Source organism: Lontra canadensis, unplaced genomic scaffold (genome assembly GCF_010015895.1).
Source record: "Lontra canadensis isolate GAN:19392208 unplaced genomic scaffold, GSC_riverotter_1.0 scaffold88, whole genome shotgun sequence".
NCBI classification, from domain to species: domain Eukaryota; kingdom Metazoa; phylum Chordata; class Mammalia; order Carnivora; family Mustelidae; genus Lontra; species Lontra canadensis.
Window position 1 is genome coordinate 7,949,866 of NW_022631082.1, and position 22,780 is coordinate 7,972,645.

At 48.5% G+C, this 22,780-nt stretch overlaps 1 protein-coding gene and 1 long non-coding RNA gene across 4 annotated transcripts; one reads left to right on the plus strand and one right to left on the minus strand.

Moving 5' to 3' along the window:
* The first annotated feature begins 2,716 nt into the window (after nt 1-2,716).
* Nucleotides 2,717-21,875, plus strand: ZNF333 (zinc finger protein 333). 3 transcript variants are annotated; one of them, XM_032835916.1, is made up of 10 exons: nt 2,717-2,751; nt 5,786-5,829; nt 6,771-6,894; nt 8,492-8,574; nt 12,063-12,150; nt 17,956-18,050; nt 18,614-18,740; nt 19,176-19,277; nt 20,081-20,157; nt 20,644-21,875. In XM_032835916.1, exons 2-10 carry the CDS (start codon nt 5,791-5,793, stop codon nt 21,739-21,741), a joined length of 1,833 nt encoding a protein of 610 aa, XP_032691807.1. In that variant the 5' UTR covers nt 2,717-2,751; nt 5,786-5,790; the 3' UTR covers nt 21,742-21,875. The 3 variants fall into 3 exon arrangements, with proteins under 3 accessions (XP_032691807.1, XP_032691808.1, XP_032691806.1); XM_032835917.1 differs by lacking the exon at nt 2,717-2,751 and adding an exon at nt 2,963-2,980; XM_032835915.1 differs by lacking the exon at nt 2,717-2,751 and adding an exon at nt 3,251-3,275 and having other exon boundaries at nt 17,956-18,045; nt 18,609-18,740.
* On the minus strand, nt 9,030-10,275 carry LOC116854209. The gene is made up of 2 exons (XR_004380107.1): nt 10,010-10,275; nt 9,030-9,109 (listed from the first exon to the last, which is right to left on the minus strand). It is a non-coding gene; the product is annotated as an uncharacterized LOC116854209 (long non-coding RNA).
* Nucleotides 21,876-22,780: the final 905 nt, after the last annotated feature.

A 22,780-nucleotide genomic window follows, 5' to 3' on the forward strand; every position in this document is an offset into this window, starting at 1 on the left:
ATGAATCTTGGAACACTGAAAAAATGAAATAAAATAAAATATGAAAAAAAGAAATTAAAATTATGGCAGCCAACATAAAAATTCAATAGAAGGATAAGATATAAAGTGATGATAATCTGCAAGAAAGGAGACCAAAAACATAGTTTAAGGAATTTGGGAAAGAAAGAAACAAACAACAAAAAAACCAAGCAGAAATCAGGCTATTGTTCAAAGAAATAATATTAAACAATTACCTAGAGCTGAAAGACATGAGTTTCTATAGTAAGCCTACTGAATAGATCATAGTGAAAATCTGGAAAATGTAGAATATAAAGAAATTATTTGTGAATGATGTGAAATAGTGATCTAATAACTTAATCCTGTAGCCAATTGTCCAAACAGCTTACTTTCCCCATTGACTTGAAATACTAACACATATGAATGTCCACACATGCCTGAGTCTGCTTCTGAGCTGTTTTGTCTCTTGGATCTATTTGTCTGTTTGTGACAATAACACACAAATACCCTTAATTTCTAGCCATAACTCATTCCTCAGTGTTCCCAGAATGTGTATTTCCCCTATGTTTGTGTTCTTCTTACACTATACCCGCACATGCAACATTTCCTAGAACAATTCTCCATGGCTTGATATTCATCCTTCAAGACTCACTTTCTTTTTTTTTTTTTTTTAAATAGGCTTTATTTTTAAGAACATTTTTGGATGTATAGAGAAATGCAGCAGATAGCACAGAGAGTTCCATATACCTCCTACACACACATGCACAGAGTTTCCCTCATTCTCAATATCTTACATTAATATGGCACATTTGACAGTGAGCCAATATTAATACATTATTCTTTTTTAAAATTTTACATAAAAATTATATTTGTTTATGTTAGTCACCATACAGTACATCATTTTTTTTTAAGATTTTAAAGTTTTTTTTTGACAGACAGAGATCACAAGTTGGCAGAGAGGCAGGCAGAGAAAGAAGGGGAAGCAGACTCCCTGCTGAGCAGAGAGCTGGATGTGGGGCTCGATCCCAGGACCCTGAGATCATGACCTGAGCCAAAGGCAGAGGCTTTAACCCACTGAGCCACCCAGGCGCCCCACATCATTAGTTTTTGATGTAGTGTTCCATGATTCATTGTTTGTGTACAACACCCAGTGCTCCATGCAAATACCTGCCCTCCTTAATACTCACCACCAGGCTCACCCATCCCCCAGTTCCTTCCCCTCTAAAACCTTCAGTTTGTTTCTCAGAGTCCATAATCTCTCATAGTTGGGCTACCCCTTCCATTTCCCCCCTTCAGTTTCCCTTTCCTTCTCCTAATGTCCTCCATGCTATTCCTTATGTTCCACAAGTAAGTGAAACCATGTATTGACTTTCTCTGCTTGACATATTTCACTCAGCATCATCTCCTCCAGTCCCCTCCATGTTGATGCAAAAACTGGGTATTCATCCTTTCTGATGGCTGAGTAATACTCCATTGAATCACAGCTTCTTTATCCATTTGCTTCAAGAACCACTTTCAACCACACCAAATTTCTTGATTTCTCCTCCATATCTCCTTAATAGTTTTTTTAAAAAATTCTGTTAACAAAGCACATCCTACAATGTGTTGAATTAGTTTTACTGGAATGGATCAACCTCAACTCTCTCTCTCCATAGCTCTCCTCCAATTCTCCACTTGGAACATACTGGCAGGAAGTCACTTTGTAATCCTAGCATTTAGCAGGTAGCAATCAACCTATGCTGTAGCAGTATTTATTGAAAGAAATAATACACACATGTGCTTGATATATAAAGAATATCGGGAACTGGTTACAGTGGCTATTTCTGCGAAGATTTAGTGATGGGTTGAGTTCCCCTGCATTTGAACTCCTATGTGTATGTATTATCTATACTATATACCAAACACACTAGTTTTTATTTAAAAAAAAAAAAAGATTTATTTATTTATTTGCAAGAGAGCCCTCGAGGGCGAGTTGGGGGAGGGACAGAGGGAGAGAATCTTTCAAGGAGCCTCCAAGCTGATCGCAGAGCCCCACCAGGGGAGGGCGCCCGAGGCTGGATCCTATGACTCATGAGTTCGTGACCTGAGCCAAAACCAAGCGACAGCGCCTAGTTTTCAAAAAGAAGTCAGATTTTCTATTGTCTTGAACATTTTTGGTGAGAAATGAGTTTTTATTTTTGGTGAGAAAATGAGTTGTAGAAGATACAAAATATATAATTATATTTTTAGAATAAACTAGAAAGATTGAAAAATAAATCTTACCCATGGACATGTTTTGGTAGGGGTATGGATTGAATCAAAGGATCAAAGAGGGGGCTGGCGAGGGTAAGTTAAACACAGAGCATCCGAATTTGCCAGAGAAATACCACCCCTATCCTAGCCCACCAAGCCCGGGACCCGCCCAGTCCCCGCCCAGTCCCCTGCCCATCAGGCTAAGCCACGCCCCCAGCCTCGTCGGTCTGGCATAGGCCCCACCTCTACCCGTCCCTCTGCAGGTCCAGTCCGACCCTGTCCCAGAGCCTAACTTCTCCCTGCGGGGAAGGAAACTAGGATTTACTTTCCGAGGCTGGATGAAGAAGAGGATCAACATTTCTGTCACTCTGCCTGAAGCTCCTCTGGTCCCAACCCCGGCCACTTCCGCTCCCGGCGACCCCGCCCCAGGCCGGAAGCGGAAGTGCGCTGTGGCAGCGGAAGGCGGTGGGAGTGCAGGCTTCGCGGAGTGCTGCGGTGGGAGTGTCTCTGGGCCATCTGCAGGTGCGGCCCGGCCCATCGGGAAGGCGGGGAGGGCCTTGCGGGTGCGGGGAGGGGCCGCAGGGTCCCGGAAAGCCGCCAGTGCGGCGGCGCCTCCTCCCCGCGGTGGCATCCCAGGGAGGGTTGGGGCCAGCAATGGTCGGCTTCGCAGCCCTTACCCCTTATCCCTGGCCCGGCCCGCTGCCCTCAGGTACCCCCTGTCTGGGCAGATAGGACGGTCGCTCATCCATCGGTAGGGAAATCGCGTAGTAGAGTCCAGGTCCCGCAGCTCAGGAATGTGGTGCCACCAGCCGGCCCAGCCTTCACCCTTCCTCCCGGATTTGTAGGACCCTACCATACCTCCCTTACGCATGGAGCTGTTTATTTGTAATTCACGTTGTATGTCATAGGACGTTTCGTGTTATCTAACCCTGCAGCTGGAAGGTTAGGTCCTGAGTCTGCATGGGCCTTCTGGTTTGAGTGACTGCTCAAGTGAATTTAAAAAATGGAATGCACCCTCTATCAAGGGATGAGTTAGATGAAAAGAGGTTTGTTGTTTGTTTTTTGGTGACTGACAATTTGTAGTTCCTTAGCTTAGGGCCTGTTAACTTAGATTTTGTTTGATTCTTACTTTCCTTTCTCTTTATTCCTTTCTTTCATTTAAAAGAGCTTTTAATTTGTGAGCGCCAGTGTTTTTCACTGTGAGATGAGGGTATTTATTTTTTTTTAAGATTTTATTTATTTATTTGACAGAGAGAGATCACAAGTAGGCAGAGAGGCAGGCAGAGAGAGAGAGAGGAGGAAGCAGACTCCCTGCCAGGCAGAGAGCCGGGTGGGGACTCAACTCCAGGACCCTGAGATTATGACCCAAGCAGAAGGCAGAGGCTCAACCCATTGAGCCACCCAGGCGCCCGAGATGAGGGTATCTTAAGAAAAGCTATTTCCTAGTTACCTCACAAGTCTTACCATCAAGGAAAAAGAAGATTATTCAGTTCTTTTCAGGGCCGTTTCCGCCCTGATTATCCCAAGCCTGTGAGTGAATCACCATGAGGCTTAGAAAACATATGGGACTCCGGGGAAAAAAGATGACATTGCTTTGTTAGTGCTGGGAATTGAAATTGAGTTGGCTGTAAATGAAGTGTCTTTTTTTTAAATAATAGGGTTAAAACTAATGTTTGAGAAATGAGGAAAAAAAATTAATTCTGGAAGAAAAGTAGACTTTAGATTTCAAGTAAGGTATTTATTGTTAAAAAGAGCACAAGTTCTGCCTTGCCTTTTTAGAAAGACTTAACAGTGTTTCTTAAAGACATCTGAAAACTAGTGTTGATTTATGTTGCATGAAGAGGCATTTTAAATCATTTTTGTATTTGATTTTGTGGTGTTACATTAGTGTCTGTGTGTATGTGCAGGTGCGTGCCTCGGGCTGGTAATACTGAATTACTCTTGGGGAGTGTTGATTGTTTGGCACATTTCCATTGGGGACGCCCTCTGTGAACTGGGCCTTGTACAGGGGGAAACAATGTGATTGAAACAGATACCATACTTGCCTTTGTGGAGGTTTTATTCTGCCTTAAATTAATCATGACCAGGGTGATATGGAAACATGGAACAGGAGAACTTGGAGAGGAGGTCAGGAAAAACCCTTACAAGGGACAAATGTTTGAATCTCCCAAATGAGCTGCATATAGCTAGACAAGGGGTTGGGCTGTGGACTAGGAGTAGGGAGGAGATTTGAGAGAAAATTCCAGATGCGCAGCCTCTCAGGCAGGACAAGGCCTGATGTGTTCCAGGAGTTGAGAGAAGAGGGACAGCTAAAGTAGAGAAAACAAAGTGTGGAAAGGATGAGCCAGGTTGGAGAGGCAGGCAGGGCCCTGAATGCCCGGGTAAACTTTGGACCTTGTTCTGAGGCCATTGGGAAACCTTCAGTTTTTAAAAATTTTTATGTATGTATGTAGGCTCCACGCCCAGGGTGAGGCCCAACGCAGGGGTTGAACTCACAACCCTGAGATCAAGACCTGAACTGAGATCCAGAGTTGGATGCTTAACCGACTGAGCACGTAGGCGCCCCGCCACTGAATTAGTTTTAAGTAGGAGAGTAACAGAGTGTTTGTGATTTAGACAAAACACTATGCTGGGTTGAGTGTGGAGTTTAGGATGGACAAGAATTTGAGAGTTCATATATGTTAGTACTGGGAATTGAAATTGAGTTGGCCGTAAATGGGGTGTCTGGAGAGTCCATATATGAGCTAGAGTCAATTCGGGTCTCATGCTGGTATTTGGGGCCTAATGATGATTGCAGAATTGGCAAAGTTGGCGTGTTTGAGAGGCCATGCAGGAGGTGCAGTTGAGAGAACTTGGTTGCTGTATTCTCTGTTATATGTTACAGAGCAGGGTTTGGCAAACTGCCAAATCTGACCCATTGCTGGTTTCCATAAAAACTGTTTTATTGGGACACACTTGTTTACGTGTTGTCTGTGGCTGTTTTTGTGCTACAACCACAGTTAAATTGTTGGCTTAGAGGCCATTTGGCCCACAAATCCCAAGATATTAACTCTCTGGCCTTTTAAAGAAAAAGTTTGCCAGCCCCTGATATATAAGGTACTTAGTACGCATCAAGCGCTGTGCTAGTGGCAGGATTAGGAGTCCTGAAAAATGTGGACACAGGTCTACTTTGGGAATGTACATTATAGTTGGAGAGGCAAAATCACCTCAACAAATAAATTAAAAATCACAACTTGATAAGAGGCAGTGGAGGAAAAGTTGAGGCTATTAGAGAGAGGTATTTTGAGAGAATATAAGAGGGGAAATAATCCTTTTATTAGATGAGAGGAACCACTAGAAATGATCGGGGGGTGTAGTCTGGCAGGTGACTCTGGGCCCAGTATTTTGCTTATTGGGAAAGATTCCATGTTAGGGTTTTCACTGGGCTGCCTTGCTGGAGGCCCACAGAAGTAGAATTACCTGAGCCAAACCCCTGTGCGGGGATCTGCTTCCACCCTCACCTCCCCACCCCCCACATTTTTTTTTTTTTTTTTTACCTTGGTCTCTTTTATTGCAGGGAGGATGCCTAATGAGACCTTAAATCCTGGCGCTGGTGTCATGGTGAGGGGACTGGAGGAGTTGGAATGGTTGGGGGAGGAGAGCATGATCTGATGGTCTCTTTTAGTGCCCAACCTTATGGAACTGGCTTGGGAGGAGGGTCCCCACAGTGACCCCGGGGCTCTGTGCCTAATTTCGGAGTCTGACTGCAGAGGGGGGCTCATTTAAACTTGGCAGAAGCAGAATTCCACACCCAGGCCATCCCTCGTGAGGCCTCCCAAAACACACGTATCTGTATAAATTTAAATTAATTAAAATTCAGTAAAATTAAAAACCCAAATTCTTAGTTGCCTGAGCCACATTTCTCAAGTGCTCAATAGCTACACGTGCTGGTGGCTGCCTTTTTGGAAATCACAGACATAGAACATTCCCGTCATCACAGAGTGCTCTGTCAGACCATGCTGCACTATAGGATTCTGAAAAGACCGTTAAGTTTCTAGGATGCAGTGGAAGCCCTATTTTCACAGACATAAAAGATTACAAAACGCTTTAGTCTTGGGAGGGGATCTAGGGGTTTCATGAAAATTAAGTGATCAATGCCAGACTTTTGGTGCCCTAAATAGTGTAGGGAAAACTCTCCAGAGCCCAGAATTAGGCGCTGGCAGTCACTGGTGGTGTGAAGTAACAAAGAGAGCCAAAGCTTACACTCTCAGATTTGTCCAAGTATTAAAAGAAAGGAAATGCTGTCTGCTCAGTTGGCCACATCTGATCCCTGTCGCTGCCCCCGCTGTTGATACAGCACACCACCAGCCCTAGAGATGGGCAAAGAAATGGGCATGGCTGTGTGCCAATAAAACTTTATTTATAGAAACAGGAGGCAGGTCAGGTTTGCTGAGCTCTGCTGTGGCAGAGCTGAACGTGCTGAATGTGTTCCCTTCCCCAGTGATGACCAGTTGTCCTTCAGGTGGTCCTTGCTGAGCTAGAATATATGCGTGTTGTTTTAGGAGTCAGTCCCCTTCGAGGATGTGGCGGCGGGGCTCATCCAGGAGTGGGCATTGCTGGACGGGGCACGGAGGAACCTGTGCCGATACGTGATCCTGGACAAGTGTGGGACCCTGGCCCCCAGGGGTAAGGCTAGCATCAGGCTGGTCCTTCTCCCAGGCAGGTGTCTGATGCCTTTTAAGGGCCAGCTGCATGCCCTAGGAAGATGCCGCAGGAAAACAGCTCCACCTGTATTCTTCCAAATGCATGGGTCTCACCGAACTTGGCCTTGGGCTTCAGGGCTTCATTCCAGAGGGGCACAGGAGAGGGCGTTTGTGGTGCGGTGTGGGCCCTTGTGGAAGAGCTTCAGTGAGTTCATTGGAAATTGGGTGTGATCACTTTGCTACCCCTGGCACTGGCTCAGTGCCAGGAGCTGAAGCCCATGCAGAAGTGGCAAGCCCACTGTGAACCCTCCCTACTTCCCTCAGCATGTGTGTTTTTATCCAGCAGTGGGGATTCCACCATGCAAACCCAGTCTGGGCTCCCGGGTGTGGCCAGAGGAAGAGCTGAGGGCCCCACGGGTGTGGGTGTGTGTGTGTGGGGGGTGCCCACTGGATGGAGGGGGTGGTGTGCTGGGAAGGGTCAGTCTGAGAGCATTTCAGAGGCCCTTTATTGCAAGGGGAAATGAGACTCTTTGGGGCAGGGTTTCTCGAGTGAGTTCCTATGGTAGTTTTTCTCTTCTGCTAGCCTTTTCCTACTTCTCTTTGGTCTCAGAAATGATCTGTTCAAATGTCTCTCTTTGTTTTAACTGAGATGTTCACATACCATAGAATCCACCCTTTCAGGATGTACAACTCACTGGTTTTCAGTATATTCACAGAGCTGTGCCGTCTTCACCAGTCTCTCCTCCCCTCCCCCTCCCATCTGCTTTCTGTGTGCACGGATTTGCCTTTTCTGGGCATTTTGTATAAAGAGAGTCATAGAACATGTGGCCTTTGGTGTCTGTCTTCTTTTGTTAGTGTGATGTTGTCAAGTTTCACCCACATTGTAGTGTGTGTCGGAGCTTTGTTCCTTTTTAGGGCTGAGTCGTGTTCCTTGTGTGGGTACACCACGTTTTGTTTGTCCATTTGCCTGTGGACGGACATTGGGTTTGCTTCTACTTTTTGACTCTTGTGAATAGTGCTGTGAACATTCGTGTACCAGATTTTATGTGGATGTGTTTTCAGTTCTCTTGGGTTGATACTTAGGAGTGGAGTTGCTGGGTCGTTTACTGAGTTTTTTGGGGAACCATCAAAGTGCTTTCTCAGGTGCACACACCATTTTACGTTCCCACTGCTGGTGGCCGAGGGTTCTGATGGCTCCACATCATACCCACACTTGCTGTCTTATTCCTCGTGGAGGGGAACATTTCTGTGTATATGGCCTAATTGCCTCTTACTTGTTTCTCTGATAAGGCTGTCCTTCTGGTGACATCTGTCTCAGTCCCAGGAGGACAGAGTTTCTCATCCCCACCCCCTGCTCCTGTCACTGTCACATTCCACACACAGCTGTACTCTTCAGTGTCTCCCTTTGCTCCCTGATGCCTTCTTCCCTTTTGGTACCAGGCCAAGTTTAGGGTCAATATTTAAAAAACAATATTTTAAAAACAATAAATAAATACTTAAATATTTATTTTGGTCAATTTTGTACCACTCTTTCTGAAAGACCTTAATTTTTTCTTTTTTTTTTTTCTAATTCATTTTAGACTGGGTGTCTCAATTTAAATCCAAAGCATTGACTCCTGTGCAGGATATTTTGGAGGAAAATTCGTCCCAGGATATGCAAATGGTAAGATTCATGGGGGATTATCCTTGTTCCCTGTCTTGGGAGAAATTGAGGAATTTGTGAGTTGGAAATGCACACCAGAGTCAGGAAGACATTTGGGGGCATTTTCAAGGACATGCCCACATGGTCTGAAGGGAGTGGCCACGACTCATGAATTTGGGCAAACCCTGTTGTCACTCAAGACCCTTTCTCTTCGAATCCCGAGTAAATATTGCCATCAGTGTGAGTCAGACATTGATTGTGTGCAGTATGGTTTACTCCTCAACAGTCATGGGAAACTCCTGCGTTTTGGAGAAGCCCCATGGAAATCATGAATGGGAGAAAGCCCGCAACGTCCTTGAGCCCTCAACCCGTCTAAGCAAGGTGTACTTCTGAAAGTGCTAGAAACCTGCCTTGACGGAGAGGAGAGCAGCCCAGGGCACTCTGCGGGTGTTGGTGGGGTTTTTGTCGTCACTCACCCCTGGCCAGGAGCAAACTGGGCCTGGAGAGATGATTCAGCCACATCCAGAATGGCTTCAGGAGGAACTCTAACCTAGACCTGATGAGAGAACCATGGGAGAGAGGGTCGCCCTGACTATAAGGGACGTGGGAGAGCTGTTGCAGACCCCTTCCCACTGAGGAGAGAAGTCAAGATCCTGCACCTGAAATGAACCCTTGTCACAGCGTGGCAGAGCCTTCAGAGCCAGGTGGCGTGTTCCAGCGCACGAGGGAACAGATTGAGCCCCGCTACCCCCACCTTGGCACTGAGTTCCCGCTCCCCCTACTGTAGGAATTTCCAAGGTTTAGGTTCCAGTTCTTGGGGATTTCCAAGATGAGGGTTAGGGTTTGGATAGAGGGACATACAGAGCCCAGTTTCACTGCCAGGCTGGGCCTGTTTGTCCCAGAGCCACTGAGATCTCTGGGTCCCTCAGTCTGTCCCCCTCCACCCCTGTCATGGATGGTGTCCGTCTCAGGGTGTCAGAGATGCCAGCCCTGTGGATGGGGTGGCAGGGCCTGGATGGTAGAGACCTGCTTCATTGCTTTGCTCTGAGCGTGCAGAACCTTAACCCTGCACAGGCTGGTGTGGGCTACAAGGTAGCTGAAGCCCTCACCCCTGCATGGCTCTCGTCAGACCCCAGGGCAGCTGAGACACTCCTCACTGTCCATGTCCTCCTCACCGTTGGTTCACATTTTTGTTTAGGTGGAGATTGTCCTCCAGTAGCTGCTTGGGAAAGGGCTTGTTGCTTTGGAGGCCCTGAGGTCTGAAAATACCTCATTGGAGCTGCAGGGGCCTCATCTGACAGGCTCGTTGCCGTAACCCCATGCAGAGCATTCTGTGTGTCATTACAGAGCCCTCAATTAATGCTTGTTTGTGAAGGCGCGAACGCAGGCACTCCAGGCCCTCACCGCCCCCCGTGTCTTGATTAGCAGATGGACCCTGTGAGGGAGGAGAACTCACAAGGCACGGCTGTCCTCTCCAGTTTCTGTGGGCTCTTTCCCCTCAGTATGGGATTCCAGCACCTTCCACAGAGTTCCACTCCCAGCTCAGCAGTGCGCGCTGAGTGTGGGAGAGGAGGGGCTTCTGCTGCATCTGAGCCTCAGGAAACAAGCGGTCACAGAATGTTTTGAACGGGCAGAGGAGGTCCACCCGGACACGCATGTGGAGAAACTGAGTGGTTCATCCATGAAGACACACAGCCCGTAAGTGGTACAGCCACATTTGGAGCTGGGAGTCAAATCCAGGCGTAATTGCAGAGATTGCTGTCCTAGCAGCTGGGGTCTGCTGGCTGGGAATCCTACCACCTGCCAGGTGGTTGAAAGTGCTGGTGGTTCAGCTGGCCCTTCCCGGCATCGTTGGGCCTCGTCGCAACGACTGAGGCCCCCATGGCAGCTCTGAGGCCTCCCTGTCACGTGAGAATAAGGCCTTGTGGCCTCCTCCTCAAGGCCAGCTAGGCCAGGGGAGGGCAGGCACATAGAGGGCTGGAGACTGCTCCCAGAAAAACCCTGAAACAGGCTGAGGAAGCGGTCTCCAGGCTCAGCCCTTCTACTCTCCCAGCCGCCCCCCCCATCCTCCGCCCCCATGCCGTGTCCCCTCCACGCTGCTTCAGGGCAGGGGGGATATTGGCTTGCGTGAGTGTTGGATAAGGACAGGGTTCAGAGGATGGGCTCTGGATGGCCGGGCAGGTGTAAACAGCTCTGGGCGAGAGTTTGGTCCTGTGATGGATGCCTGCCAAATAGACAAGCACAGACTCTAAGAAAACACAGAACAACATTTATATTCAGAACCTAGGGCTTTTAGCCTTTCTTCAGCGAAGCACTTTGCAGTGCCTCTGAGGGCCTGTGGCCTAAGCCCCTAGCTGGACCCCCAGAACCAGAAAGGGCCTAAGCCCCTAGCTGGACCCCCACAACCAGAAAGGGCCTAAGCCCCTAGCTGGACCCCCAGAACCAGAAAGGGCCGGGTTCACCTCTGCGTCTGTGGCGTATTCAGTCCTTGAGACCCTCGGTGGCTGGTGCCCGCAGTGCAGTAGGGGAGTCACCAGGCCTGAAGCTGCCCGTCCTGAATGTCTGCCTTCTGACGGCACTACCCCAAAACTGAGGGTCCCTCAGGCCCAGAGCAGCTTCATTGCCACCTCTGTCCTGCTCAGTCCCCTCTGTGCCTTCTCCTGGGGGCCGGGCTAGACCTGAGGATGCAGATTAGGCCCACAATTGGAGACAGGGGGACATCTTTGATTCCAGAGGACTGTCTGCCTTTCTGGGTGTCACCTTGGTCTTCTGGATGTACAGTAAACCTGGGAGGATGTTTGCTGTGAGGGCCCAGCCCCAGCCAGGAAGGCCTACAGTTCAGCATTTCTGCCTATCACCCACACTGAGGGACCTGCCCCCCCCCCCCAAGTCCTTTGAGCTTCCCCCCCAAGATATAACTTATCTCTGACTGCTCCTGCTGTCCCCAGTGCCACCACCCTCCCCACAGCCACTGATAGTTCTCAAGGGCCCCTAGAACTGCTCCCCACAGGCTCCCATTTCTGCTGGGCCCCACCCTGGATACAGAGGCTAGGGACATCCCTTAGAAATGCAGGTCCAGTCAGACACCTTCCCTGAGGGAGCATCCACCAGTGGAGGGGAGTTCAGACCCTTTCTCCCACCACAGGGCTTCCTTCTGGGAATAACTTGCTGACCGTGCTTCATGTGTGGGGGTCCACCTCCCCCCACTACCCCTCAGCCTGCTGGCCATCCGCACCCCTCTTTGCTCCAGTGTTTCCCCTGCTCCTGGAGGCTTCTCAGAGGTTGCCTCCCCAGCCCGGGTCCCCTCTCCATCTCATTTTGAGGTTGAAATTCTATCACAGTGATTAGTTTTGTACCCAGATTAATCTGGACAAACTACATTGGGTGTGTCTCAGTTTTATCAGTGTGTTGTCCTGAGCAGGGTCTACGTTGCAAATTCAGTCAGGGTGAAGAGCTGCGAGCAGACTCCATTGACTGTGTGACTCTGATCTGTCCCTGTCACTGTCTAGGGGCTGAAGGCGGCCGTGCAGATTCAGAGGGTGGCCACGCCGATGCCTGCACTAGGTGTCCCTGAGCTGGGGATGGCCGGGGATTCTGGTGAGTGAGCGCCAGGTGGAATTGGTGGCCTGGGGGTCTGGGAACTTGCATCCCCCCCTTCCTTTCCTCCGACCGCAGGCATTTCCCACCAGAAGGAAAGAATACATAGTAAAGTCACATCACCATTCTTTATGCATTCAAGGGGAAATGTGCTTTCTTAGGATTGTGGGCTGGGAATCTTTTTGGATTTTTTGTTTTGTTCTTTGGTCTTTCTGTTAAGAAGGAGCAGACCCCCTTCACCTGTGGCCGAGTCCACGCCTCTTTTTGGGTAAGGTTAAAGTCTCCACAGTTATGTTGATGCTGAAAATGACAGTTGAATTTACTGTAAGTGGCGTGTTTTAACTGCGCTTATAAAGAATTTAAATGGATATGTTTTAACTGAGTTTATAAAGAATGAGGTTAAAACAAACCACATGTCCTGAGAAGTGGGGGGAAAAATTAATTCCAGAGGACAAATAACCCCTTTTAGCTATAATTGCAGGGCATTTGTTTCCTTCCATCTTGCCTTCTAGTGAGAATAATAAACTTTGTTTCTGAACAGTATCATCCAGTCTTGCATTTGGAATCTCTTATATCATCACCAGGAAGTAATTCTTAGATTATGTAATGTACTGCTCTTCTGTGTATTTTTGGTAAGCTTTCTGGGCAAGGCTTTGCCTTGAAGTACTCTTGCAGTACTTAGGGTACTGTGCTCTTGAAGTACTCTTCATAGTTGGCTCACCTGCGGTGAGGTGGGCACTGGGATACAGTCTCAAATCATTGGCCCCTTCCTGGGCGGTCAGATTTTTCAACGAAGACCAGAATACAATAGAAGCGTGCCCCATCTTGCGGACAGAGGGGAGTTTCTGGAAATTGGAAGTGAGACCATGGGTTCTCACTACAGCACTACTGAACCTTGGGACTGGATCCTTGTCTGTGGAGGGACAGGTCTGTGCTGGGTAGGGTGTTTAGCGGTGTCCTGGACCTCCACCCACCAGAGGCCTGGAGCGTCTCTTGTCTTGGTCCGCCAGGGGACGCTATCCTAACAAAGTACCACAGACTGCGTGGCTCAACCACAAAACTGGTTTTCTCATAGTTCTGGAGGCCAGAAGTCTAAGATCAAGGGATCGGCAGGGTTGGTTTTTCTCAGGGTTGTGACCTGTTCAGGTATCTCTCCTTGGCTTGTAGGTGGTTGTCTTCTTGTGTTTTCATTTTGTGTGTCTGTGTTCAGATTTTGTTTTCTTACAAGGACACCAGTCATACTGGATTAGGGCCCACCCATCTGACCTCATTTTAATAATGACCTCTTTAGAGATCTCATGTCCAAAGATGCTTGTATTCTGAGGTACTGGGTATTCATTAGGACTTCATCCTATGAGTTTTTAAAGGGACACAAGCCCATAACAGCCCCTAGTCATGACAGCTGAAAATGTCTCCAGAAGCTGTGGCTGGTCCCTACCTCCCTGTACCCCAAGATCATATGCTGAAGTCCTAACCTCCCATGTGACCATATTCGATGGAGACTGAGCCTTTAAGAAAGTGGCTAAGGTTGCATGAGGTCATAAGGATGGAGTCCCAATACCACAGAACGGGTGTCCTTACAAGAAGGAGAGACACCAGAGCTCTCTCTAGGAAAACTGCTCTCACTAGCCCAACCACATTGGCTTCCTGCTTTCAGACTGCCAGCCTCCAGAACTGTGAGGAAGTAAATTCCTACTGTTTAAGCAGCCCTGTCTCTGGGATTTTGTTATACGCAGAGCTGACCGAGATACTTGTGAAGGGAGCAGAGGGAAGGGGAGAGTGGTGTGAGCTGACTGGAGAAGGTTGGGCTCCCGATCATTGAGGGCCTGGAAGCGTGGGAGGAGATCCTGGCCATGTGCTCAGGCTGCCAGGAGCTAGGGATGTGTTTGGGTGAGAGGTGCCACACTAAAACAGGTGCGGTTTTAGCAGAACTCTCCAGCACCTGGGAGGTGGCAGGGCCTCCGGGAGGATCCAAGTGGTGGGTGGAGGCCTTGAGTAATGGGGAGGTAATGGCCTAGACCAGTGGTGAGTGCGGAGTGGGTGTGGCGGGGTCCTGGAGACCACTCCTGGTTGTGGCCATTCGCTAGGACCCCCCCTTGGCCCACAGTTGTACTCGTGGTGGTTTATCACAGTGAAGGGGCACAGAACTGGAGTCTTAACTGAAGTCTGGGGGAGTCCAAGAACGAGCTTCTGGAAGCCTCTGCCAGTGGAGTCACACGGGACATGCTTAATACCCCCAGCAACAAGCTGTGACAACACATGTGAGGTGATGTCTACCAGGGAAGCTCAGTAGAGACTCGGTGCCCAGGTTTTTCACTCGGGGCTGGTCGTGTTGGCACCCTCTGCCCAGCATGAACCTGACTCCTGTTGGCAGGTGCCAGACTCCTGGAAGGGAAGCAGGCATTCAGCACAAACCAGTGTTTGTAGAAACAGTTTAAGCAGAGTGAGCCCCTCTTACCAGTTAGGGTAGGGGAACCCTCTGTAGATCCATGTTCCCAAGGGCCAGCAGTCAGTCCTGTTGTGTTAATTCTTGTCTACACTGTGGGGAATTGGGTAAGACACACGCAGGAGGTTGAGTTGAGATAACTTGCTGAGTCCTGTATGCTTTCCTTTGCCAGACAATCCAGAGCATTCATGTGCCAAGCACAGTGTGGGGAGGGGGTGTAAAAGGAAAGGGAACCCAGGCTTGTTCTTCCAAAGCTTCCAATCCCATGAGGGTGGCAGAAAATACGTACCTAGGGAAGCCAAAAACCATGTGGTTATAGATAGATAGAGGCTGTGAGGAAAAGGGGAGGGTCCTTCTAGAGGAAAGAAGGACACCGGGGAGGGGAGGCACTTTGAGGGAGTGACCTTTTAGTGGATTCAAAAAAGAAAGGCCTGATGTGGCATCAGCCATGGTGGGGATGGGGGCAGGAGGAAAGGGAGTGGGGTGGGTGGGGGTGCGGGGGGAGATGAGTGCTCCCTGTCGAGATACCATCACTGAGGTTTTTTATTTGTTTGTTTGTTTTTGTTTTTGTTTTTGATTAATTGTTGGGGTCTTTGGAGTGTCAGGGGTGAGATTTCCCATCTGAGGCAGGGATGTTCTTCCTAAGATTAGGGATGCTGGAAGGAGAACAGCCTTTGAGAATAAGGTGTTGAGCACATTTTTGGTGGTGGGGGGCATGAGACAACAGAAATTCATATCTCACATTTCTGGAGGCCACAAGTTTCCAGTCAGGGTGTTGGCAGGGCCATGCTTCCTTTGAAGCTTGTGGGGAGGCTCCTTCCTGGCAATCCCTGGTGTTCTTGGCTTGTAGCTACATCACTCTGGTCTTTGCCTGCGTCATCACATGGCCCTCTCCCCTCACGTGTCCCTGCTTCTGTCTTTTCTCCTCTTCTTAGGACACCAGTCATATTGGGTTTGGGGCCCACTCCTATCCACTGTGACTTCATCTTAACCAATCACATCTGCAAAGACCCTGTTTCCAAATAAGTTCACATTTTGAGGTAGTGGGGGGTTACAACTTTATAATTTTGGAGGGACACAATTCAACCAATAATGGTCTGCCCTCTGGTCCCTCTCCCCTCAAATTCATGTCCTCCCCATATACAAAATACAGTCAGACAATCTTGACAACCCCAGAGTTATTACCCATTCCAGCATCAACACTAAGTCCCAAATCTCATGAACTCAAGAAGTCCCCAAGTCTGTATGAATTATCTAAATCAGGCACGGGAAGACTTGGGGTGTGGGCTCTACCATGTGCAAAATTCCTCTTTACCTGTGAACCTGTGAAATGAGAAAACAAGTCCTCTGTTTCCAAAAGACATTGGTGGGACACACACAAGGTACATGCTTCCTCTCCCAAAGGGAGAGAAAAAAGGGGTTATGGGTCCCAAGCAATCTCGAAACCCAGCAGGGCAAGTTGAAGGCCTGGTAGCAGTCCTCTGTGATGGCAGCAGCCCTTCCCCCCATCTCACTGTGGGTGTAAGGGGAATTCCCCAGACAGATGAGTGGGGACATGAGCTGATGGTGTGCACGTGTGTCTGGAGTTCAGGGGAGAGAGTCAGCCAGGGGTTTGGGCCCAGTCAGGCTGGGTGGAAACTGATGCCCAGAGTGGGTGAGCCTGCCAAGGCAGAGGCTGAGGGAAGTGAGAAGGGTGAGGGATGGAGGAGGGTCTTGTACAGGAGTCTAAGGAAGCTCGAGGGGTAGTCACTTCAGGGTGGAGGGACTAGATCACCACCACCACTGAATACCCACCAGGGATGGGGGGGAGTCACTGGTGGTTTGAGTGAGGTGCCTGTCCTTGGAGTGGTGGTGATTGTGGGTGAGTGGGAGGTGAGGAAATGGATGATGAGTTGGGTTGCCCACAGTGGGGAACAAAAATAGTAAGTACGTAGAGGGAAAAGCAGAGTGTTTTGGCTTAAATTGTGGCCTCCCAAAAGGGCATATTGAAGTCCTAATTAACCACTGGTGCCTGTGCCTGTGACTGGGACCACACTTGGAAATAAGTATCTGCAGCTGCTGTTGAGTTAAGGTGAGGTTGGGATGGGGGCCTCTCATCCAGTGTGACTGGTGTCCTTTTAAGAAAAGAAACATGCATCTGCCTTTGGCTCAGGTTGTGATCCCAGGGTCCTGGGATCAAGTATAGCCTCAGGCTTCCTGGTCAGCAGGGAGCTTGCTTCTCCCTCTCCCTCTGCCCCTCCTCCCTGCACGCTCTCTCTCAAATAAATAAATAAATAAAAAAAATCTTAAAAAAAAAAAAAAAAGAGGGAGAAACATGCCAGGGGGAGACAGGGACACACAGGGGAGAGGACAGCCATGTGACGACAGAAGCAGAGATTGGAGGGATACAGCTGCAGGCCAGGGAGCACCCAGGATTCTGGACAGCCACCGCCAGCAGCCAGGAAGAGGCAAGGAGGGATTCTACGCAGAGCCTCAGAGTGGCGCTTGGCTGACACCTTGGTCTTGGACTTCTGGCCTCCAGAACCAAGAGAGGATATGTATCTGTGGCTTTAAGCCTCTCAGTTTGCCTACTTTGTTATAGCAGCCCCAGGAGGAGAATACGTGGGTCAGAGAGTGGACATGGTTCAGGTTTTCTTTTTTTAGTCATCTGTAATTTATTGTATTTATTTGTACGATATACATTATTTTTTAAGTCAGGATTAATTTCTAAGGGGGAGTGTCCTGTCACAGGGTGAGGTAAGGGTGCAGGAAGACAACGGATGGTGTGGGGGGGTCACTTGCTTGTCTCTAATAGGCCGAGCCAGGAGGCCCTGTGGGGATGGAGGGCTGGGGTTGATTCGAAGGCAGGAAGGGGAGATGCTGCCTTCCCACAGGCAGACTTGGGGTGCTGGCAGCTTCTCTGTCCCGTACTTACGGTTAAGTCCTGGGGTTCTGCTGGCCCTGCATAGTGGTGCGGAGGAAGGCGCCAAGCAGCTAGGGAAGAACGCTGACCCGGGGCTGAATCAAGGGGCACTGGGGGGTGCCCCAGAAACTCCAGAGTCTGTTGGTAAATTGAGACTCTGACTCCAGAAATTTGGAATACAAAAAATGTGTGTATGTGAGCCTGTTCTTCTCTGTAAGTGTATGTGCATGTGTATGTATGTTTTGTGTGTACATGTGTCTGCATGTTTACATGATGGCATGCATGTGTATGTGTGAGTGTGCACGGGTGCATAAACCTGAGTGCATGTAAGTGCATGTGTGTGTCTCATGTGAGTGTGTGCATATGTGTGTGTGCATGTGGCCACTCATGTCGGGGTGGGTAGCCTTCAGACCTGTGGGTGTGCTCACGGGGCCTCCTGGCTTCCCTCCTCTCCGAGATGTAGCTCTGCTTGCCCAGGACCCCGCCTGGCTCCAGAAGGAGAGCACAGAGGAGGAATCCAGGGCGCCGGGGGTACTGATCACCTGTCTGCCGGTAAGTAAGAAATCCCTGTTGCTCTTCTTTCTTGCTTGGGCCTTTATCCTCTTCCCTTGGCCTGGAACTTCTTCACCCCACAGGTCTGGTCTCCAGGCCTCTAGGTACTGGACCTCCTGTAATGGGTGTGTGGGTGGGTGGGGGGGCAACCCAGGCAGTGGTCTCACAGCTTCATTCAGACCTTCCCTAGCTGTGGATACCTCATTCTGCTGAGCACCAGGAGGGAAAACAGCAAGGATGTCTGCTGTCCTTGCCTCTTAGTTTTCACGGTCTCTCGGGGCAAACAGTTGTCATTTACCAAATACTTCTCTCTTGCCCGCAACATGCTCAGGTCTGCTGGACACGAGCTGGAAGGGAATAAGACTGCCATGGTTTCCTGGCTAGTTGCCAATGGCTCAGTCCTTTGATGCCACATGTCTGGATGCTGTCCTGCAGGGAGGAACAAGTAGAAGGAGGAGAGTTCTGGCTCTGGGGTCTGAGCCAAAGGGCAGATTCTGAGACCTCAGAACTCCTGGTTCTGGTGAGGTGGCCCCTGGCTGAGCTGGGATGGGTGTGTGTTTCAGGAACCCGTCACCTTTGCTGATGTGGCTGTGTTGTTTACCCCAGAGGAGTGGATGTTTCTAGACTCTGCCCAGAGAAGCCTGTACAGAGATGTGATGCTGGAGAACTATAGGAACTTGGCCTCTGTGGGTAAGGGCTGGGTTGTTGCTTCATCTACACACTCTTGCGACACCTATGCATCTCCAGAGATGTGCTGGTTTGGGAAATCAAGAGGTGAAAAAACAGATAAATCCTGCTGTCATGGTGCTTACTGTCCAGGGGTTTCCTGTGGGAATGAAGGTCTCTCTGCTGCTCTCTGTTTCTCCATGGTTAAAAGTTTCTGGGCTTTTCAAGTGTCTCTCTGAGTGAGGCCCTGGGTTTTGGGGACTAGAGAATCCCACTGTTCTTTGGGACCCAGTTTGGGGGCTTGTACTTTGGTTCCTTCGTGAAAGAGCTCTGCCATGCCCGTGAGAATGTAGGCGGGCTCATTTTGCTCTTCCCGTCTCCAGTGCCCCTAGAGACTTCAGAGTATCAACCCTGGTTAACGGCAGGCCTGGTCTGCTAACACCCTGCACCTTTCCACAGGAGCAGGAGATCAGCTAGGCAAACCCAGTATGCTTTCTCTTTCGGAGCCAGGAGAAGAGCTGTGGGCCCCTGAGAGAAGAACCTTCCCAGGAACCCGTCCAGGTGAGCAGTAGGCAGATCAGGGAGCACCAGCTGTGATCACGAGATGAGTGTTAGGTTTGGAAATGGTCAGTAAGGGAAAGGCTTCCATTGCTCTTGACAGAGCCGCTTTACTAGATTCTGCCTCCTTCCTTTTTATCCATAATGCTCTACTTTGGTTTCATAGAACGATCTGTCCTGCCTCCTCTTCACATTTATCATGTCCATGTGTATAGTTTATCATATGTGTGTTTTATATGTATATAGCATGTGTATGCTTTGTCCAGTGCCTCCCCACCTGTGTGTTCTTGCTAATACTCTCCATTTCAGTCTCAATCTTCCCAGAACTCTTTCTTAGTAACTTATCTACCATCTCCATTCCTTGTTTCTATGGTTACGTGACTCCTTACATAGTCAAATACCTTAAAATTTCCTTTACTCTTTGATACATTCCTCCTCTTTACAATTTTCTCCCATACTTAGAATCAGTATTTATATTTTATTTTTAAAGAAAGAGATGATTTATTTGTGAGAGAGAGAGTGTGCACACGAGTGGGGGTAGGCGCAGAGGGAGAGGAAGAGAGAGAAGCTCAAGCAGACTCCCCACTGAGCGAGGAGCCTGATGTGGGGCTTGATCTCATGACCCTGAGATCATGACCTGAGCCAAAATCAACAATCAGACACTTAACTGACTGAGCTACCTAGGTACCTCTAGAATCAGTATTTAAAAAAGAAAATCTGCATGTTCTCTGCTTACTTTTATGGTTGCCTTGGTCCCACAGTTTCCTTCCCTGTGTACTTAATTTTTCTATTCTTACTCATTCCAGAACCTCAGCATCAACCCCAAGATTCAATTTCTCACCCAGATATTTTTGCAGAGATTCCATCCACCGGCATGAAAAGGGTAAGGTGCCCAAGGGTTTTTCTTAGTCCTCTGTCGTAGGACAAGTCTGGGGTTGCTGTAGATTAGAAAAGCAGCACAAGAGGCCAGAGAGGGAAAGATTGAGAGAGAGGAGAGAGAGAGAGATTCAAGGCAAGTGGTGTTCACGCAGGGGAAAGCAGATTCTTGGGAGAGAGTCTATGAATGTCATGAGATGGGGAAAACCCTCCATGTTGATCAAGGCATGTGCTTCCCAGAGTTTCCATAGCAGCCATGTTTATAAATGTGAATAGACATAAAGTGTTTAAAACTTAATTTGCCTCTAACCCGGCCAAACAGGCCTCCTGAATATAATGAAAATGACAGCTCTCTGTGGCAGAGCATCCGCTTGAAGGGACTTGGGAGAAATGGTGCAGACACACTAAAGTGGTAAAAGCTTTAGCACCAGAAATGCCTTTTTCCTATGAATGTAATAGAGCCTTTGGTCTTCCTATTTTCCTCAATTGACAGGAGCAACCTCAGACTGGAGAAAAACTCTATAATTACAGTGAACTTGGGGAACCCTTTCACGGCATCAAACCGCTTTTTCAGTACCAGAGAATTCAGGCTGGAGGTGACCCCTGTGAATGCCACGAGGGTGGAAAATCCTTCTTCCAGCCTGCTCGCCTAATCGTGCCAGACAAAATCCATCGTGGGGACAAAACCTACGTGTGTAGCAAATGTGAGAAATCCTTCAGATACAGCTCTGATCTGATCAGGCATGAGAAGACTCATACCGCGGAGAAGTGCTTTGAATGTCAGGAGTGTCGGCAAGCCTTCAAGTATTCCTCAAATCTGCGGCGCCACCTGAGGACTCACACTGGAGAGAAGCCTTTCGAATGTGCTCAGTGTGGGAAAACCTTCACTAGGAACTTTAACCTAATTCTGCACCAGCGAAACCACACGGGCGAGAAGCCCTACGAATGTAAGGACTGTGGGAAAGCGTTTAATCAGCCATCCTCTCTGAGGAGCCACGTGAGGACTCATACAGGAGAGAAGCCCTTTGGGTGCAGTCAGTGCGGGAAAGCCTTCAGGGAGCACTCGTCGCTGAAGACACACCTGCGCACTCACACCAGGGAGAAGCCGTATGCGTGTAACCAGTGTGGGAAGCCCTTCCGGACGAGCACTCATCTGAACGTCCACAAAAGGATACACACTGGGGAGAAACTGTATGAGTGCGCTACCTGTGGGCAGGTCTTGAGTCGCCTCTCAACGCTCAAGAGTCACATGCGAACTCACACGGGAGAGAAGCCCTATGTGTGTCAGGAATGTGGGCGAGCCTTCAGTGAACCTTCATCCCTCAGGAAACATGCAAGGACGCACACTGGCAAGAAGCCCTACGCCTGTCAGGAATGTGGGCGAGCCTTTGGTCAGTCTTCACACCTTATTGTGCACGTGAGGACTCACACTGCAGGGAAACCCTATGAATGCAATCAGTGTGAGAAAGCCTTCAGGCACAGCTCTTCACTTACCGTGCATAAAAGAATTCATGCCGGGAGAGAGAACGTTAGGAATGGTGGCCTGGCTTTATCAGTGTCCCATCCGTATAGTGGGCCCTTTGCTGAGTGACTTCCAAGTTTTAAAAATATATGTGTTCCAGGCTATAATCATCTCTTGTAGTACTTGTTTTAGCTACATCACATGTTTTGATACATATTTTCATTTTGGTTGAAATCCGAATATTGTCTTAGTTTCTATTATCACTTATTCTTTGGCCTGTGAGTTATTTATAATTAGATTTTAAAACAACAGGACATGACTATATTTTTATTGAGGTATAATTACTTACAGTGAAATTCATAGATCTTAAGTGTATAGTTGGAGGACTCTGACAAGTGCACACATATGTATATGTAACCAATATGCCATTTAAGATATAGAACATTTCTATCCTTCTGGAAAGTTCCTGCATGTATATGGGTGGTTTTTTTTTTTATTTTAAAAATTTTTGTTGGTTTCTAATTTAATTTCATTGTGAGCAGAGAATGTGGTGTTTATGTTATTGAATGTTAGGTATCTCTTTTGTTTTTGGTGTGGCGTATCCTGTTAGTTGCCTGTCAAAATTGCCCCTTCCTCCTTACAAAAGGACTTACGTTTTTTTGTTCAGATTGGTAATGTGCACTGTTATAAAACCTCTATCTCTTGGTCCTTGCAGCTAGAGGAGCCCCCCCTCGCACCCCCCTCCCCCACCTGCCCTGCAGTCCTGGCCTTTCTAAGTATGGGAAGTTATTGGGTGTGATACCTGGGAAGGATGTTGTAAAGGAATATTTATCTAGATCCCTCCACGTCTTGCCCTTTGTACAAACAGACATGATGTCTGGCACTAGAGGAGCCATCCCATGACCATGAGGGTAAAAGCTACAGGCTAAAGAGAGTGTGGCCAGAAGTCACACCAACCTGTTTCCCTAGTTGGTGTCTTTGTGTGACTGTCCTGGCCCATTTTTCTGGACATCTTGTGATGTGAAAAAAAATGCACTTCTTACTGACACATGACATTGCTATTTTGGGGATGGGTTGGGGAGGGTAGGGATGGGTTTTTTATGGCCTAATGAAGTATCTCACTGATGCACTTAGTATAGGGTTAGTTTTTGTATATGCTTCATGGGTA